General features: G+C 41.8%; 1 protein-coding gene across 2 annotated transcripts in view; it reads left to right on the top strand.

Moving 5' to 3' along the window:
- The first annotated feature begins 17003 nt into the window (after positions 1-17003).
- The window catches only part of TMX4 (thioredoxin related transmembrane protein 4), a 64880-nt gene continuing 61825 nt past the window's right edge, over positions 17004-20058 (top strand). For both annotated transcript variants that reach the window (XM_042230392.1, XM_015099524.3), the window contains exon 1: positions 17004-17327. In XM_042230392.1, coding sequence (XP_042086326.1) covers positions 17149-17327 — 179 coding nt within the window. In that variant the 5' untranslated portion in view covers positions 17004-17148. The remainder of the gene's footprint in view (positions 17328-20058) is intronic.

Below are 20058 nucleotides of genomic sequence, written 5' to 3'. Positions count from 1 at the left end.
GTTTCATCCAGCCTGGCATTTTGCATGATGTACTCTGCATATAAGTTAAATAAGCAGGGTGAAAATATACAGCCTTGATATACTCCTTTCCTGATTGGGAACAAGTCTGTTGTTCCATGTCTGGATTTAACTGTTGCTTCTTGACCTGCATACAGATTTCTCAGAAGGCAGGTAAGGAGGTCTGGTTTTCCCATCTCTTTAAGAATTTTCCACAGTTTTTTGTGATCTACACAGTCAAAGTCTTTGACATAGTCAATAAAGCAGAAGTAGATGCTTTTCTGGAACTTGCTTGCTTTTTTGATGATCCATTGGATGTTGGCAATTTGATCTCTGGTTCCTCTGCCTTTTCTAAATCCAGCTTGAACATCTGGAATTTCACAGTTCATGTACTGTTGAAGCCTGGCTTGGAGAATTTTGAGCATTACTTTGCTAGCATGTGAGATGAGTGCAATTCTATGGTACTTAGAATATTCTTTGGCATTGCTCTTATTTGGAATTGGAATGAAAACTGACCTTTTCCAGTCCTGTGGCCACTGTTGAGTTTTCCAAATTTGCTGGCATATTGAGTACAGCACTTGTAGAGCATCATCTTTTAGGGTTTGAACTAGCTCAACTGGAATTCCATCACCTCCACTAGCTTTGTTCGTAGTGATGCATTCCAGGATGTCTGGCACTAGGTGAGTGATAACACCACAATAGTTATCGGGGTCATTAGGATCTTTTTTTGTGCTCCCCTGGTGGCTCAGACAGCAAAAAGTCTGCCTGCAATGTGGTCCCTGGGTTGGGAAGAGCTGCTGGAGAAGGAAATGGCAACCTTCTCCAGTATCATTGCCTGGAAAATTCCATGGATGGTGAAGTCTGGAAGGCTACAGTCCATGGGGTCAAAAAGAGTCAGACATGACTGAACGACTTCACTTTCTTTCTTTATGTTAATGCTTTAGTGGTACTGCTACTAATTTTTGTGAAATGTGAACTTTTGCTTTAGTCAAATTTTAGTTGTATTTTCTCCTTTATAGAATGTACCCTGTTTTCTCAGCTCCTATCAGTAACATATAAATTACTGCCTAGTAAATATTCTAGGGGCTTCCCTGATAGCTCAGTTGGTAAAGAATCTGCCTGCAGTGCAGGCGACCTCAGTTCGATTCTGGGGTTGGGAAGTTTCCCTGGAAAAGGGAAAGGCTACCCACTCCTTTATTCTGGCCTGGAGAACTCCATGGGCTGTATATTCCACGGGGATGCAAAGAGTCAGACATGACTGAGTGACTTTCACTATCATCTTTCAAATATCCTAGATTATTTTGTTAGGTAAAAAGCAAAACATTCAACACTTGGCCTGCATTATCTAATACTTTAATGCCTGTCTGTATCTAATTTTAAAAATATTTAGTAATTTATTTAGCTGTACCTGATCTTAGTTGTGGATAAGATCACAATAAACTGTGAAAAATTCTTCAAGAGATGGGAATACCAGACCACCTGACCTGCCTCTTGAGAAACCTATATGCAGGTCAGGAAGCAACAGTTACAACTGGACATGGAACAACAGACTGGTTCCAAATAGGAAAAGGAGTCCATCAAGGCTGTATATTGTCACCCTGCTTATTTAACTTCTATGCAGAGTACATCATGAGAAACGCTGGGCTGAAAGAAACACAAGCTGGAATCAAAATTGCCGGAAGAAATATCAATAACCTGAGATATGCAGATGACACTACCCTTATGGCAGAAAGTGAAAAGGAATTTAAAATCCTCTTGATAAAAGTGAAAGAGGAGAGTGAAAAAGTTGGCTTAAAGCTCAACATTCAGAAAACGAAGATCATGGCATCTGGTCCCATCACTTCATGGGAAATAGATGGGGAAACAGTGTCAGACTTTATTTTTTTTTTGAGGCTCCAAAATCACTGCAGATAGTGATTGCAGCCATGAAATTAAAAGATGCTTACTCCTTGGAAGAAAAGTTATGACCAACCTAGATAGCATGTTGAAAAGCAGAGACATTACTTTGCCGTCTAGTCAAGGTCCGTCTGGTTAAGGCTATGGTTTTTCCTGTGGTCATGTATGGATGTGAGAGTTGGACTGTGAAGAAAGCTGAGAGCCGAAGAATTGATGCTTTTGAACTGTGGTGTTGGAGAAGACTCTTGAGAGTCCCTTGGACTGCAAGGAGATCCAACCAGTCCATTCTGAAGGAGATCAGCTCTGGGATTTCTTTGGAGGGAATGATGCTGAAGCTGAAACTCCAATACTTTGGCCACCTCATGCAAAGAGTTGACTCATTGCAAAAGACTCTGATGCTGGGAGGGATTGGGGGCAGGAGGAGAAGGGGACAACAGAGGATGAGGTGGCTGGATGGCATCACTGACTCAATGGATGCGAGTCTGAGTGAACTCCAGGAGTTGGTGATGGACAGGGAGGCCTGGTGTGCTGTGATTCATGGGGTTGCAAAGAGTCGGACACGACTGAGTGACTGAGTTGAACTAAACTGAACTGAACTGATTTTAGTTGTGGCATATGGGGTCTCGTTCCCTGACCAGCGACTGAAGCTGGACTCTAGATGACCAGGAAAGTCCTTATCTGTTTCTAATTTTGGATTTTGAAATTGTGCATAATGACAGACAGAGAGGAGTTTGAAATAAGGGCAAAAATTATACTTACGAATATAAAGTTTATTAAATGGTGAGCAGTTGTCTCTTTACCTTCACTGAAATGTAAACAAAACAAAAGGAAACACTTTCTAAATACATGAATTAAGCCTTTGGGAAATATCTGGTTCAAATATCAAAAATATTCACCAAAATTAAATCTGTAAAGTGAATTCTTGTATCAATACCAAGAACTGATGATTTAGTTAACAGGTTTTCTTGCCTTGGAGCCGAAAAATAAACTCAAAGGACATCTTTGCTGCTTTCCAATTTCTTCTTTAGAATAAAAACATATCTTGACTAAAAGTGCATGCATATAATTAGTTCCTGATTTCCCAGGTTTCAAATACAAAAGACAACAGATATTTGTTCATAATAAACATGGCTTAGATTTTTAGCTTTTCTCTTTAAGGTTGAGAGTTTAGAGGTTCTAATATTTTCTTATTATCAGGACATTATCTCCATCTGGGATTTTCTGTTTCTCTTCTTTATCTGTTCTTTTCCTGTCTTCGTATCCGAGTAGCTCTAAAGTGCAATATGGCATATTCTTAAGTCTTCCTATTACAAAATGCTCCCAATTCAGTTCAGTTCAGCCACTCAGCTGTGTCTGACTCTTTGTGACCCCATGGTCTGCAGCACACCAGGTTTCCCTGTCCATCACCAATTCCTGGAGCTTGCTCCAACTCATGTTAATCAGGTTGGTGATGACATCCAACCATCTCATCCTCTATCGTCCCCTTCTCTTCCTGCCTTCAATCTTTCCCAGCATCAGGGTCTTTTCCAATGAGTCAGTTATTTGCATGAGGTGGCCAAAGTATTGAAAGTTCAGCTTCCTTCCAGTGAATATTCAGGACTGATTTCATTTAAGATTGATTGGTTGGATCTCCCTGCAGTGAAAAGGACTTTTAAGAGTCTTCTCCAACAACATAGTTTAAAAGCACCAATTCTTTGGCACTCAGCCTTCTTTATGTTCCAACCCTCACAGGCATTCTGATTACTGGAAAAACCATAGTTTTGACTAGACAGACGTTTGTCAGCAAAGTAACAGCTTTGCTTTTTAATATGCTGTCTAGGTTGGTCATAGCTTTTCCTCCAAGGAGAGAGCATCTTTTCATTTCCTGGCTGCAATCACCATCTACAGTGATTTTGGAGCCCCCAAAATAAAGTCTCCCACTGTTTCCATTGTTTCCACATCTGCCATGAATTGATGGGAGAAGATGCAATGATATTCGTTTCTTGAATGTTGAGTTTTAAGCCAGCTTTCTCACTCTCCTCTTTCACTTTCATCAAGATGCTTTTCAGTTCCTCTTTGCTTTCTACCATAAGGTGGTGTCATCTGCACATTTTAGGTTATTGATATTTCTCCTAGCAATCTTGATTCCAGTTTGTGCTTCATCCAGCCTGGCAGTTCTCATGATGTGTTCTGCAGAGAATTTAAAAAGCAAGGTGGCAATATACAGACTTGATGTACTCCTTTCCCAATTTGAAACCAGTTCATTGTTCCATATCTGGTTCTAACTGCTGCTTCTTAACCGCCATACAAATTTCTCAGGAGGCAGGTAAGGTGGTCTGGTATTCCCATGTCTTTAAGAATTTTCCACTTTGTTGTGATCTAGACAGTCAAAAGCTTTGGCATGGTCAATAAAGCAGAAGTAGGTGTTTTTCTGGAACTCCCTTGCATTTTCGATGATCCAGTGGGTGTTGGCAGTTTGATCTCTGGTTCCTCTGCCTTTTCTAAATCCAGCTTGAACATCTGGAAGTTCTTGGCTTACATACTGTTGAAGCCTGTCTTGGAGGATTTTGAACATTACTTTGCTAGCATGTGAGATGAGTGCATTTGTGTGGTAGTTTGAACATTCTTTGGCATTACCTTTCTTAGGGTTTGGGATGAAAACTGACCTTTTCCAGTCCTGTGGCCACTGCTGAGTTTTCCATATTTGCTGGCATATTGAATGTAACACTTTCACAGCATCATCTTTTAGGATTTGAAATAGCTCAGTTGGAGTTCCATTACCTCCACTAGCTTTGTTTGTACTGATGCTTCCTAAGTCCTACTAGACCTCACATGTCAGGATGTCTGGCTCTAGGTGACGGATCACATCATCATGGTTGTCTGGGTCATTAGAGAGGAGAGTGAAAAAGCTGACTTAAAACTCAAAATTTAAAAAAACAAAGATCATGGCATCTGGCCCCATCACTTCATGGCAAATAGATGGGGAAACAATGGAAACTGTGACAGCTTTTATTTTCTTGGGAAAATTGAATGTTGAGTTTTAAGCCAGCTTTCTCACTCTCCTCTTTCTCACTCTGCAATGATCCATAATCATTGCAGATGGTGACTGCAGCCATGAAATGAAAAGTTGCTTGCTCCTTGGATGAAAAGGTATGATCAACTTAGACAGCATATTTTTTTTTTAAAAAAAAGAGACATTATTTTGCCAACAAATGTCTGTCTAGTCAAAGCCATGGTTTTTCCAGTAGTCATATATGGATGTGAGAATTGGACTATAAAGAAAGCTGAGCTCTGAAGAATTGATGCTTTTGACCTGTGGTGTTGGAGAAGACTCTTGAGAGTTCCTTGGACTGCAAGGAGATCCAACCAGTCAATCCTAAGGGAAATCAGTGCGGAATATTCATTGGAGGGACTGATGCTGAAGCTGAAGCTCCAATAATTTGGCCACCTGATATGAAGAACTAAATCATTGAAAAAGACACTGATGCTGGGAAAGATTGAAGGCAGGAGGAGAAGTTTGGTTAGCAGAGGATGAGACCACTGGATGGCATCACTGACTCAATGGACATGAGTTTGTGTAAGCTCTGGGGGTTGATGATGAACAGGGAAGCCTGGTTTGCCACAGCCCATGTGGTTGCAAAGAGTCAGACACAACTAAGTGACTGAACTGATAAAATCTTTTTTTGTATAGTTCGTCTGTTTATTCTTGCCCCTCTTCTTAACATCTTCTGCTTTTCTTAGGTCCACGCCATTTCTGAGAAGAAAGACTTGCACTCATCTCCTCTTGGGAGAACTCCAAAATTGCAGCTCTCTGCTGAAAAACCATTGACAGGGGCAAAATCACCTTTAGAATCTAATCCCACTCCCTCCAGAGATGCTCAGAGGGCTTAAAAAAAAAAAAAAAAGCCTTGTGCGCACCAGGACCCAGAGACCCCACAGAGACTGAGCCAGACCTGCCTTTGAGTGTTTGAATGTCTCCTGCAGAGGCATGGATCAGCAGTGGTCTGCTACAGGGACAGAGCCTCTGGCTGTAGCAGACCTGGTACACACAGTGTGGCATAAACCTTCTTGCAGAAGGTAGCCATTAGCCCCTCCACAGAGCTGCTAAGCAGATGACCCACTAACTGCTGAACAATTATTCCAAAGAAATTCTCACACTGTTCAGAAATTTCTAGGTCCCACAACAGATTTCCAAACCCTGGGATCCAGAAAAGGGACTGAGAACCCCCAGGGATTTGACTTTGGAAGCCAGGGGGATTTGATTACAGAATTTAGACAGGACTGGGGAAACAGACTCTTGGAGGGCACAAAGAAAATCTTGTGCGCATCAGAAGCTTGAAGAAAGGAGCAGTGTCCCCACAAGAGATTGAGCCAGACTTGCCTGTGAGCCAGACTCCAGGAGTCTCCAGAGGAGGTGTGGGTCAAGTGTGGCCTCCTGTGGGGTCAGGGGCACTGAATACAACAGTGCATTGTATTCAAATGGATAAGTCCATTTGAAGGAGGTCGCCATTACCAACATTAACTCTACCATAGTTAAGCCTCAGGACAAACAACATAGAGGAACAGAGTACTCCCCCGACTCCCACCAACAGAATATTGGATTAAAGATTTACTGAGCATGACACCACCCATCAGAACAAGACCCTTACCATCAGTTTCTCATCAGAAAACTTCCATAAGCCTCTTGTCCTTATACATCAGAGGGCAGACAGAATGAAAACCTAATCACAGAAAACTAACCAAACTCATCACATGAATCAAAGCCTTCTCTAACTCAATGAAACTATGAGTCATGCCATGTAGGGACACCCAGTAAGGACGGGTCATGGTGGAGAGTTCTGACAATACGTGGTCCACTGGAAAGCCACTTCAGTATTCTTGCCTTGAGAACCCCAGGAACAGTATGAAAAGTCAAGAAGATATGACACTGAAAGATGAACTCCCCAAGTCAGCAAGTGCCAATATGCTACTGGAGAAGGGTAGTGAAATAATGCCAGAAAGAATGAAGAGATGGAATCAAAGTGAAAAGAACACCCAGCTGTGGATGTGACTGGTGATGGAAGTAAAATCTGATGCTGTAAAGAGCAGTATTGCATAGGAACCTGGAATGTTAGGTCCATGGATCAAGGTAAATTGGACGTGGTCAGTCAGAAGATGGCTAGAGTGAACATCAACATTTTAGGAATCAGTGAACTAAAATGGACTGGAATGGGCAAATTTATTTCAGATGATCATTTTATCTATTACTATGGGCAAGAATCCCTTAGAAGAAATGGAGTAGTCCTCATAGTCAACAAGAGTCCAAAATGCAGTCCTTGGGTGCAATCTCAAAAACTACAGAATGATCTCTCTTCATTTCCAAGGTAAATCACAAGGTAATTCACTATCATAGTAATCCAAGTATATGCTCCAACCACTAATGCTGAAGAAGCTGAATTTGGACGGTTCTATGATGACCTACAAGCCCTTCTAGAACTAATACCCAACAAAGATGTCCTTTTCATCATAGGGGACTGAAATGCAAAAAGTAGGAAGTCAAGTGATACCTACAGTAACAGGCAAGTTTGGTCTTGGAGAACAAATTGAAGCAAGGCAAAGGCTAACAGAGTTTTGCCAAGAGAAGGCACTGGTCATAGCAAACACCCTCTTCCAGCAACACAAGAGATGACTCTACACATGGATGTCACCAGATGGTCAATATCAAAATCAGATTGATTATATTTGCATCTGAAGATGGAAAAGTTTATATTGAGTCAGCAAAAACAAGACTGGGAGCTGACTGTGGCTCAGACCATGAATTCCTCTCTCTCTCTCTGGCTATGCCACAATTTGGGTTGCTATTTCACATTAGTTCCCTCAGATTGACCTAAGGGCATTTGGGCCCAGTCCTTACCCTAAGCAATGCAGCCCACACCTTCCTGTTCAGCCCCAGCTTGCTGGCGGTGGCTGCGAGTGCTGGGATTTGCTGTTAGGCACGTAATCTGTGGGTTTATTTTTCTTCCCGGTTATGTTGCCCTCTGAGATTCCAAAACTCTTCCAAAGACCTGCTGGTGAGTGTGTTTCCTGGTGTTTGGAAACTTCTCCTCTTTTAAGACTCCTTTCACGGGACGGATCTCCATCCCTACCTCTTTTGTCTCTCTTTTTACCTTGTATATTTTGTCCTACCTCCTTTTGAAGACAATGGGCTGCCTTTCTGGGTGCCTGCTGTCTTCTGCCAGCATTCAGAGGTTGTTTTGTGGAATTTGCTCAGTGTTCATATGTTCTTTCGATGAATTTGTGGGGGAGAAAGTGGTTTCCCCATCCTATTTCTCTGCCATCTTAGGACTACCTCCAGATAATGAACTCCTTATTGCCAAATTCAGACTTAAAGAAAGTAGGGAAACCACTAGGCCACTAGGTATGACCTAAATCAAATCCCTTATGATTATACAGTGGAAGTGACAAATAGATTCAAGGCATTAGATCTGATAGACAGGGTAGCTGAAGAACTATGGATAAAGGTTTGTGACATTGTACAGGAGGCAGTGATCAAGACCGACTTCAAGAAAAAGAAATGCAAAAAGGCAAAATGGTTGTCTGAGGAGGCCTTACAAATAGCTGAGAAAAGAGGAGACACTAAAGGCAAAGGAGAAAAGGAAAGATATACTCAAAATGCTCTAGACTGTTGAATATTTAATATTTTCTGAGCATTATTTCAATCATTACCATTTAATGTTATTAATGCCTCGCTCCTTAAGAGTGGTGGCACACTTTTACTGATCTCATGGAACCTAGCATAAGGCCTGCACACAATACATGCTCCACAAAATTTGTTGACTGAAATGAAGACATCAGCTGGTATACTCCAATATCTAGGGCCTGATTATTATTAGAGACTACCCAACATCACACATAATATCTAAACTTGATTCATGACAGTTTTGTTTTTCCTTTTCATGTACAATTTGCCAGATTTGTAGCACACAATTGCTTTGACTAAAATTTATGCCCCTCTCTTTTCCAGTTTCCACTTAACCTTACTTTAAAACTGACATGCTTGCCAGGTTCCCAAATAGCATGTAATCAGAGAATACATTCATACAGTGAGGGGACAAGTAGTTATAGAAAGGGAGCTATTGTATTTAGAGTTCACTGAAGATTTTTTTAATAATTTTGGGGTGGCTGGTCTTCCTCACAGCAGTCTGTACTCCAAGGGAAGTCACAGGAAATCATCAAATAAACTGCATTTGCAACTCTTTTTCTGACCTGCAGTATGTATCTATGTTTTTCATATTCATCTGGCATTTGGATTTCTTCTCTGCATTCATATTCTTTTCTGGTTTTCCTTATTGAGCTATATATCCTTTTCTTAATTATTTTTAGAATTTGTTGAATTTCAGGGATACTAAACCTTTATGTGTTGTAAATATTTCAGGTCAATTTACAGTTTGGCTTTACTTAAAATTGTCTAACTGGGTAGCAAATTTACCAGAATTCCTTTATGGATTCAGTGTTTCTTTTGTTAATCAGGAAGGCTTTCCCCCATCAGATGATCATAAAATATCATCCCAAAACTTTTCCAGGAACATTTATTATAGTATGCTTTTTTACTAGTGGATCTGAAAATTATTTTGGTATATAGATTGAGTCAGAGGTATTTATTTTTTTCTTGAAGGAGAGGAAATTGTCCTAACACTATTGTGAATTCATCCAATTGCTCCCACAGATTTGAGATGCCATTTCTGGACATTATTAGTGTGCATCAATATTCAAATTCTCATGCATGACCACCCTTAGTATAAGTGCATGCTGAGATGCTTCAGTCGTGTCTGACTCTATGTGACCCTACGGACTATAGCCCGAAAGGCTCCTCTGTCCATGGGGTTCCCCAGGCAAGAATACTGGAGTGGGTTACCATGCCCTCCTCAAGGGCATCTTCCTGATCCAGGGATCGAACTTGCAGTCTCTTACATGTCTTGCATTGGCAGGCAGGTTCTTTACCACTAGCACCACCTGGGAAGGACATCCTACAAGTGAGGCAGTGATAATTAATTCTGGCCAGTGAATCATGAGCTGAACCAGGATGTGCTACTTCTGGACTAAGGAAGCCAGAAGCTCCTTGCAGCTTTTTCTTTTCCCTTTCCCTGCTGTAATCACGGAGAAGGCCTTGCATCAAGATGGCAGAGCTGTGAGAGTGAAGCAGCCTGGACTGTGTAGAGCTTGCATAATGTTCAGTTTCCCCAGAGTCTCTTAGACAGAAGTGGATTTTACACGACATAGAAAGGAGCTTTTTGAGTCAAACCTCCGAAATTTGGGAGGCTTTGTTGTTTGTTAAGGCAACCTAAGTCTACCTTATCCTGTTAACTATACCACCTTTAACATATATAAATATCCATATACAAACAGTTTCACTTCTTGAGTCTTTACTCTGATCCATTTATCTGTTTGCTTTTTCTTATACCAATACCTCCCTGCTTTACTGTAACTTTATAGTAGATTTAATACTCAGGCAAGACCTACATCAGTTTTTAAAAAAAATTCTGTTAGTTTGACTTAAGCATTAGCTTTTTAATATAAATTTTTAGAATGCTATGTAAAAGAACTTGGTTGCATTTTGAATCCTATTATGTTGGATTTATAGATTAATTTGGGAAAATTGACATCACCATACAAAATCCTCTGCTACTGCTGCTGCTGCTGCTGCTGCTGCTGCTGCTGCTGCTAAGTTGCTTCAGTCGTGTCTGACTCTGTGCGACCCCATAGACGGCAACCCACCAGGCTCCGCCGTCCCTGGGATTCTCCAGGCAGGAACACTGGAGTGGGTTGCCATTTCCTTCTCCACTGCATGAAAGTGAAAAGTGAAAGTGAAGTCATTCAGTCGTGCCCAACTCTTAGCGACCCCATGGACTGCAGCCCACCAGGCTCCTCTGTCCATGGGATTTTCCAGGCAAAAGTACCGGAGTGGGCTGCCATTGCCTTCTCCGACAAAATCCTCTAGCTTTCTTCGTATGTCTTGCATGTTTCTCTCCTTCTTTCTTTAGGTAGTTTTATAGATTTTGTTGATGAGATGTTTTTCCATATTACATTTTAAAACTAATTCTTACTGGTATAGAAGAAGAGAATTGATCTGTGTCTGTTTCTGTTGTATGCAACTTTCCCTGAAGTCACTTATTAGTTCTGAAAAAAATTAATTGATTTCCCCAAAGGAGTTGCTGTTTCTTAGAGGCCTATCAAGGCTCCTTATGGGTTCATTTCTAGTCACTAGCTTGGGACAACTCAGTTTATTTGAATCATGTATGGCTTCTTCTACTATCTGTTCTTGGAAGTGTACTATTTAATAATTCTCCCTCTTGTTCCTATAAGGCATTTAGCAAATCTGTGTGTAATTAAATTCCTGTGCTATTATCACTTTAGGACTAATTTTGACAGCACTGTGTAGCTTATTTAATATCTCCATGCCAGTTTTCCCATCCTCTTATGAAAACCACTGTGCATTACTTCTATGCCCTATTATTACAGAGTTTACAATCTGAATACAATCTCCTCAACCCTTGTTGATTATCTTCATAATATTAAGCCCAATATTACCAATTTTACCTTTTACCAAGGTCTTTGTTCATTACCATGTATTTGAACTTTCTACTATTGGACTATTTGTTACTTCACTTTCTTTTCCTATTAGGAACCATGTGTTTTTGTATAAGCATAGCTGCCTCATAGTGCCATCATTGGAAACTACCCTAGGGAAAAAAACCTCTTTTCCCCATTACCATGTACCAATCTTCTATAAACTGTGATCCCATGCTTTAAATGCAAAGAAGGATTGAACCCTGGCATTTTATTTATCTCATTTAATCTTACAGCCACCATCTACAGTAGGCTCTATTATTACCTGCATTTAAACAGAAAATTGGTGTTAAATGATTTTAGCTCCAAGTCACAAAGGTAAGAAGTGTCAGGCCAGTGCTATCTCTCATCTATGCCACCCCACCACATTCACTTGCCCACACATTCTTGCTAGACACCTTCCTACTGACTCTAGTCTGAAGGTCATTTGTGTTAACAAGGAAGAACTTTAGCCATGATACTCTCTTTCACTTTGCAAATTTTCCAGCCTCCACAAGGGTAGAGAGAATAGCAAAAATGAGCTTAGATTCAGCTTTGATTGATGTGATACCACTTTTGTTTCATGCATCTTCCTTCCAACCCCCTGAATTTTATTTCTGGGATATTTTAAAGTGAATTCTAGACATCATATCATTTTACTCATAAATAATTCACTATCTGTAACTAATAAAGACTTCATAAGATATAGTCATAACACTTATCACACCCAACAAAATTAATAGTAATTTCCTAATATCAGATCTTTTTAAGAAAAAAAATATTTTGCCAATCATGTACATATACAAAAGAAAGTGAAATCACTCACTCATGTCTGATTCTTTATGACCCCACGGACTATAGCTTGCCAGGCTCCACTGTCTTGTGGATTTTCCAGCAAGAGTACTGGAGTGGGTTCCATTTCCTTATCCAGGGGATCTTCCCAACCCAGGGACTGAATCAGGTCTCCTGCACTGCAAGCAGACTCTTTACCATCTGAGACACCAATGAAGACCCTTACATATATAAGGGACACTGAAAAGAATAATAGAATTTGTGTATGCTATTTCTTTTTAAAAACAAAGTATTTTCCACTGAGTTTATAGGATTGATCTGTAAAAGATAGCTGATTTTTGGTAACATTTATTTCAAGGACTTCATCCAAATTTACAATGGTTTGTAAAACTGGGTCCTATATTTTGAGAATGAGGACTGATTCCACATAGAATTGAGCAACTACAATTAACACCTAGTTCAGGTATGATCTCTTGACTTCCTACTTTTGCATTCCAGTCCGCTATGATGAAAAGGACATCATTTCTTTGGTGTTAGTTCTAGAAGGTCTTATAAGTCTTCACAGAACCATTCAACTTCAGCTTCTTCAGCATTAGTAGTTGGGGCATAGACTTGGATTACTGTGATATTGAATGGTTTGCCTTGGAAACAAAGAGAGATCATTCTGTCATTTTTGAGATTGCACCCAAATACTGCATTTAGGACTTTTTGTTAACTATGATGGCTACTCCATTTCTTCTAAGGGATTCTTGCCCACCGCAGTAGATATAATGGCCATCTGAATTAAATTCACCGATTTCAGTCCATTTTAGTCCACTGATTCCTAAAATGTTGATGTTCACTCTTGCCACTCCTGTTTGACCACTTTTAATTTACCTTGACCCATGAATCTAACATTCCAGGTTCCTATGCAATACTGCTCTTTACAGCGTCGGACTTTATTTCCATTACCAGTCACATCCACAACTGGGTGTTGTTTTCACTTCAGCCCTTCTTTTCATTCTTTCTGGAGTTATTTCTCCACCCTTCTCCAGTAGCATATTGGCACTTGCTGACTTGGGGAATTCATCTTTCAGGTCCTATCTTTTTGCCTTTTCACACTGTTTATGGGGTTCTCAAGGCAAGAATACTGAAGTGGTTTTCCATTCCCTTCTCCAGTGGACCACGTTTTGTCAGAAATCTCCACCATGACCCGTCTGTCTTGGGTGGCCCCACACAGCATGATTCAGAGTCTCACTGGGTTAGGCAAGGCTGTGATACATTTGATCAGTTTGGCTAGTTCTCTGTGACTGTGGTTTTCAGTCTGTCTGCCCTGAAATGAATAAAGATGAGGCTTATGGAAGCTTCCCAATGAGAGAAACTAACTGTGGGGAAAACTGGGTGTTGTTCTGATGGGTGGGACCATACTCAGTAAATCCAAATTTCTTTGATGGGTGGGGCTGTGTTTCCTCCCTGTTTGTTGGCCTGAGGCCAAATAACCCAGATAACCACAATGGTATGATCACTTACCTAATGCTAGACATCCTGGAGTCTGAAGTCAAGTGGGCCTTAGGAAATATCACTAGGAACAAAGCTAGTGGAGGTGATGGAATTCCCGTGGAGCTCTTTGAAATCCTAAAAGATAATGCTGTGAAAGTGTTGCACTCAATATATCAGCAAGTTAAATACCACACAATTGCACTTTTATATAACCTCCTGCTGCTTCTGCCTCTATAACTCAGCCTGCTCCTTGCAAAACCTGGATCACATAAGTCTCAGAAAATGGGGACTCACAGTACCAGGAACTAGAGCTTATTTCAGTCACCCTTGTCCTGCTCTTTGCAATCACCTAGCCCCTGCAGACCCATAAGCCTGCTTAATTATGCCTGTTCATGTGTAAAAACTGTATAACTCCTTTTGTTTGGGGCTCAGAGCTTGGAGTGTGAACTCCTCTGGGCCTGCCAGCATAATAAACCTGAGATCTCTAACTCTGAGTGTGGTGCTTGGTTTCTCATAGTACTGGTTTCTGCAGCAATCTCACATGATAGCAAAGTAATTCTCAAAATTCTCCAAGTGAGGCTTCAAAAGTCTGTGAACCAAAAACTTCCAGATGTTCAAGATGGATTTAGAGAAAGCAGAGGAACTAGAGATTAAATTGCCAACATCCATTGGATCATCGAAAATGCAAGAGAGTTCCAGAAAGACATCTACTTCTCCTTTATTGACTACGCCAAAGCCTTTGACCATGTGGATCACAATAAAGTGCAGAAAGTTCTTCAAAAGATGGGACTACCAGACAGGCTTACCTGCCTCCTGAAAAATCTGTATGCAAGTCAAGAAGCAACAGTTAGAACCAGACATGGAACAGTGGACTGGTTCCAAATTGAGACAGAAGTACATCAAGTCTGTATTGTTGCTGTAAGGTTAGTGCAGAGAGAAAAAGAGTGAGTCTGGCAGTCAGGCAAGAAAAGGAAATGTATTAGAGGGAAAAGAGCGGGTGACTGGCTCTTAAGGAGAACCAGCATTCTCTGTTTCTGACAGAGTCTTTCTTATACCCCACCAATGAAAATTCTTTGAAGGAATGGTCACATAGCTGGAGGTCCGGAATCTGGTGCTCTTGCAGCTTTGAGAAGTTAGGCACCAGTGCGATAACATGATGCCATTTGGGTAATTTGGTCAGTCTCACAGAACACTGTGATTTATTCTTTGTCTGTGAGGTTGACATAATGAGCTATTTTATCAATGAGACCCCATGTGGGTCCTATCAGTCACCCTGCTTATTTAACTTATATGCAGAGTACAACATGAGAACCACTGGGCAGGATGAAGCACAAGCTGGAATCAAGATTTCTGGGAGAAATATCAATAACCTCAGATATGCAGATGACACCACCCTATGGCAGAAAGTGAAGAGGAACTGAAGAGCATCTTGATGAAAAGTGAAAGAGGAGAGTGAAAAAGCTGGCTTAAAAATCAACATTCAAAAAATGAAGATGGTGGCATCCAGTCCCATCACTTCATGGCAAATAGATGGGGAAACAACAGAAACAGTGACAGACTTTATTTCTTGGGCTCCAAAATCACTGCAGATGGTAACTGCAGCCATGAAATTAGAAGATGCTTGCTCCTTGGAAGAAAAGCTATGACCAACATAGACAGCATATTAAAAAAACAGACATTACTTTACCAACAAAGGTCCGTCTAGTCAAAGCTTTGGTTTTTCCACTAGTCATGTATGGATGTGAGAGTTGGACTATAAATAAAGCTAAGCACTGAAGAATGGATGCTGTTGAAGAAGATTCTTGAGAGTCCTAAGGAGATCAAACCAGTCAATCCTAAATTATATCAGTCCTGAATATTCATTGGAAGGACTAATGTTGAAGCTGAAGCTCCAGTACTTTGGGCACCTAATGTGAAGAATTCACTCATTGGAAAAGATTCTGAGGCTGGGAAAGATTGAAGGCAGGAGAAGAGGATGATAGGGAATGATATGGTTGGATGGCATCACTGATTCGATGGACATGAGTTTGAGCAAGCTCCAGGAATTGGTGATGGACAGGGAAGCCTGGCATGCTGCAATCCATTGGGTTGCAAAGAGTCAGACACAATTGAACAACTCAGTTGAACTGAACTAGAGTATGATTGTCTCTGCAGGCAAAATTCACCTTTCTTTTTCTTACCTGTAAGTACAGATTGGATACTGATCTCATGTTCCTTGCAGTACTCTTAGTCTTCTAGTTGTCTTTAAGCCCAGGACGGAAATTACTGTTTTCATAATAAGTGGACCACACTGTGCTTTACATATGTAATAAATTCTTTTAAACCAAACTTTGTAAAAGCACTGCTGCTGCTGCTGATAAGTCGCTTCAGTGGTATCCGACTCTGTGCGACCCCATAGACGGCAGCCCACCAGGCTCCGCCCTCCCTGGGATTCTCCAGGCAAGAACACTGGAGTGGGTTGCCATTTCCTCCTCCACTGCATGAAAGTGAAAAGTGAAAGTGAAGTCGCACAGTCGTGTCTGACTCTTCGCAACCCCATGGACTGCAGCCTACCAGGCTCCTCCGTCCATGGGATTTTCCAGGCAAGAGTACTGGAGTGGTTTGCCATTGCCTTCTCCGTGTAAAAGCACACCCGGACTCTAATTGTAATTGTCATACATTCTTGTGTGTGGTAATCTCAAGGTACAGATGCATGAAACATGTATCTGGAAAGAGATCTGCAAATAATTTAAGGTTACTCTCATTTTAGATCTGACAAATGTGTAGCCAAGAGGAGCTCGAGGTCCATTTTATTGCAACTGGCACTATTCCTATAAACTGATTCATTTTATCTGTTAGCATCCATGCTTTAAACAATTCGTAAAAAATTAAAACGGCACGGTCTGGATTCATTGTTTACTATTAGGCAGTGCTATTTCATTATACACATGCAAAGAGTACTTAAAATTTCCTCTCCTTTTCAGTAAGGGATGCCCAACGCATCCCTTCTCTTTTCATTACAGTAAAACAGTTTACTTGCAGTCCACTGCTGCTATTTTTGCTATCATTGAATAGAGGATGCATATTTTAATTACTGGCCACTTTTCTCTTTAGAAAGAAACCACATGCGCCAACCTGTCACTTGTGGTTACTTGGAATTAGCCTGTCAGGCTCTGATTATGCAACATTGGGTCACAGCTTATCTTCAACACTGCCGTCCGGAAGGAAGGGCGGCCGTTGCCAAGGCAACCGACGCCCCGGGCAACGGCGAGTCTAGGCGGAAGGGGCGTGGCCTCGGTGGCCCGGGCCTGTAAGAGGCGGGCGGCCGCCGGCGCAGCGGGCCGGGCAGGCCTTTTGGCGCACCGCCTGGGAAGGCCGGGTCGGCGGGTCTGCCGCGCCCTTCTCCGTAGCCCCGGGAAGAGCCCGGCTCCGCGTCCCGGTATGGCGGGAGGGCGCCGCGGCCCGCTGTTCGCGGCGCTTCTGGCCGCTTGGGTCGTGGCGGTGGCAGAGGCGGAGGCCGACCGGGAGCAGGCCGCGCGGCCGCCGGAGCAGAGCCTAGTGCGGCCCATGACAGCTTCCAACTGGACGCTGGTGATGCAGGGCGAGTGGATGCTGAAATTGTGAGTGTACCTGCCCGACCCCGCCGCGCGGTCCTTGCAGGCGCCGCTCCCAAGCCAGCACTGCCCATGGTCTCGACGTGGGCTCAGACCCGCGCGGCCGGGGACTTGCCTGGCCTGGCTGAGCCCAACCTCCCTGCCGCGCAGGCCTGTCTGGCCTGCCGCATGAGGGCCCTGGGTGCAGGGCGTCACCCTGCCTGGCTTCTCCGCTGCTTTGGGAGGAAGTGCTTTATGGCCGCGGTGGGTAAACGGTTTACCCAGGGGATGAAGGGGAACAGAAATCCTAAGGGATTGGATTTAGGTCCTACCTGAATTGTCTAGTGGTTTTCCCTGCTTTCTTCAGTTTAAGTATGAATTTGGCACTAAGGAGTTCATGATCTGAGCCACAGTCAGCTCCCAGTCTTGTTTTTGCTGATTGTATAGAGCTTCTCTATCTTTGGCTGCAGAGAATATAAGCAGTCTGATTTCTGTATTGACCATCTGGTGATGTCCATGTGTAGAGTCTTCTCTTGTGTTGTTGGAAGAAGGTGTTTGCTGTGACCAGTGCGTTCTTGGCAGAACTCTATTAGACTTTGCTCTGCTTCATTCTGTACTCCAAGGCTAAATTTGCCTGTTACTCCATGTATTTCTTGACTTCCTACTTTTGTATTTTCCAGTCCTCTATAATGAAAAGGGCATCTTTTTGGGGTGTTAGTTCTAGAAGGCCTTGTAAGTGTTCGTAGAACCGTTTGACTTCAGCTTCTTCAGCTTGTCAGGGCATAGACTTGGATTACTGTGACATTGAATGGTTTGCCTTGGAAATGAACAGAGATCATTCTGTTTATTTTTGAGATTGCATCCAAGTACTGCCTTTTGGACTCTTGTTGGCTATGAGGGCTACTCCAGTTCTTCTAGGGATTCTTGCCCACAGTACCTGAAGAACTATGGATGGAGGTTTGTGGCATTATACAGGAAGCACTGATCAAGCCCATCCCCAAGAAAAAGAGATGCAAAATAGGTGTCTGAGGAGGCCTTACAAATAGATGTGAAGAGTAGTGAAAGACAAAGGAGAAAAGATATACCCCTTTAAGAATGCAGAGTTCCAAAGGATAGCAAGGAGAGATAAGAAAGCCTTCCTCAATGATCAGTGCAAAGAAAGAGGAAAACAGTAGAAAGGGAATGACTAGAGATCTCTTCAAGAAAATTAGAGATACCAAGGGAACATTTCATACACAAATGGTCACAATAAAGGACAGAAAAGGTGTGGAGCTAACAGAAGCAGAAAATATTAAAAAGAGGTGGCAAAAATACACAGAAGAACTATACAAAAAAGATGTTCATGGCCCAGATGACCACAATGGTGTGATCACTCACTTAGAACCAGACATCCTGGAATGCGAAGTCAAGAGGATCTTAAGCATCACTAAGAACAAAGCTTGTGGAGGTGATGGAATTCCAGTTGAGCTATTTCAAGTCCTAAAAGATGATGTTGTTAAAGTGCTACACTCAATATGCCAGCAAACTTGGAAAACTAAGCAGTGGCCACTGGACTGGAAAAGTCCAATGGCATTTAGGATTCCAACCCCAAAGAAAGACAGTGCCAAAGAATGTTCAAACTACCACACAGTTGCACTCATCTCACATGCTAGCAAAGTAATGCTCAAAATTCTCCAAGCCAGGCTTCAACAGTATGTGAACCATGAACTTTCTGATGTTCAAGCTAGATTTAGAAAAGACTGAGGAACCAGAGATCAACATCTGTTGGTTCATCGAAGCAAGAGAGTTCCAGAAATATATCTGCTGCTGCTGCTAAGTTGCTTCAATCGTGTCTGACTCTGTGTGACCCCATAGACGGCAGCCCACCAGGCTCCCCCATCCCTGGGATTCTCCAGGCAAGAACACTGGAGTGGGTTGCCATTTCCTTCTCCAGTGCATGAAAGTGAGAAGTGAATGTGAAGTAACTCAGTTGTGCCCGACTCTAGCGACCCCATGGACTGCAGCCTACCAGGCTCCTCCGTCCATGGGATTTTCTAGGCAAAAGTACTGGAGTGGGGTGCCAATGCCTTTTCTGAGAAATATATCTACTTTTTCTTTATTGACTATGCCAAAGCCTTTGACTATGAGGATTACAACAAACTGTGGAAAATTCTTCAAGAGATGGGAGTACCAAACCACCTGACCTGCCTACTGAGAAATCTGTATGCAGGTCAAGATGCAACAGATAGAGCTGGACATGGAGAATGTTTGGGCTCTGATTCAGGATGACACTTGTAAGCTATATAGACACTTGAGATCTTTTTAGAAGTTCTCTTTCCATCAAGTTCACTTCAGAATAGGTCAATACAAAGTGAGGCTATAAAGGAAAGAGGATTTAAACCATTATGTATATCCAAATTCAAGAATCTATGTGCTCATCCTGAAGAAAATTTGGCTCTTTGTGATATTCCTTTGACAAAATTCAACACTTTAAAAAATAAAATTTAACTTCAGTACTTTTATAGACCTACTATAAATTTCTAGGAATTTTTTCAAACATCCAATAAGTTATCACTTTGTTTAGATGAACTGGTCATAATAAATGGAGATTGCTAAGTATCCACTGGTGATATATTTAATATCTCTAAAGAAGAAAATTAGGAGGCTTTCTGATAATGTTGGGATGGCGAAAAAGTTTGTTCAGAATCGCCCAACCCAGTATGAGAATTTTAACATTACTTTGAATGACAGTTTGTTCATTTGTTTATATGCTACCTCT

Source organism: Ovis aries, chromosome 13 (assembly GCF_016772045.2).
Source record: "Ovis aries strain OAR_USU_Benz2616 breed Rambouillet chromosome 13, ARS-UI_Ramb_v3.0, whole genome shotgun sequence".
NCBI classification, from domain to species: Eukaryota; Metazoa; Chordata; class Mammalia; order Artiodactyla; family Bovidae; genus Ovis; species Ovis aries.
This window is presented reverse-complemented; position numbering and strand designations above follow the sequence as displayed.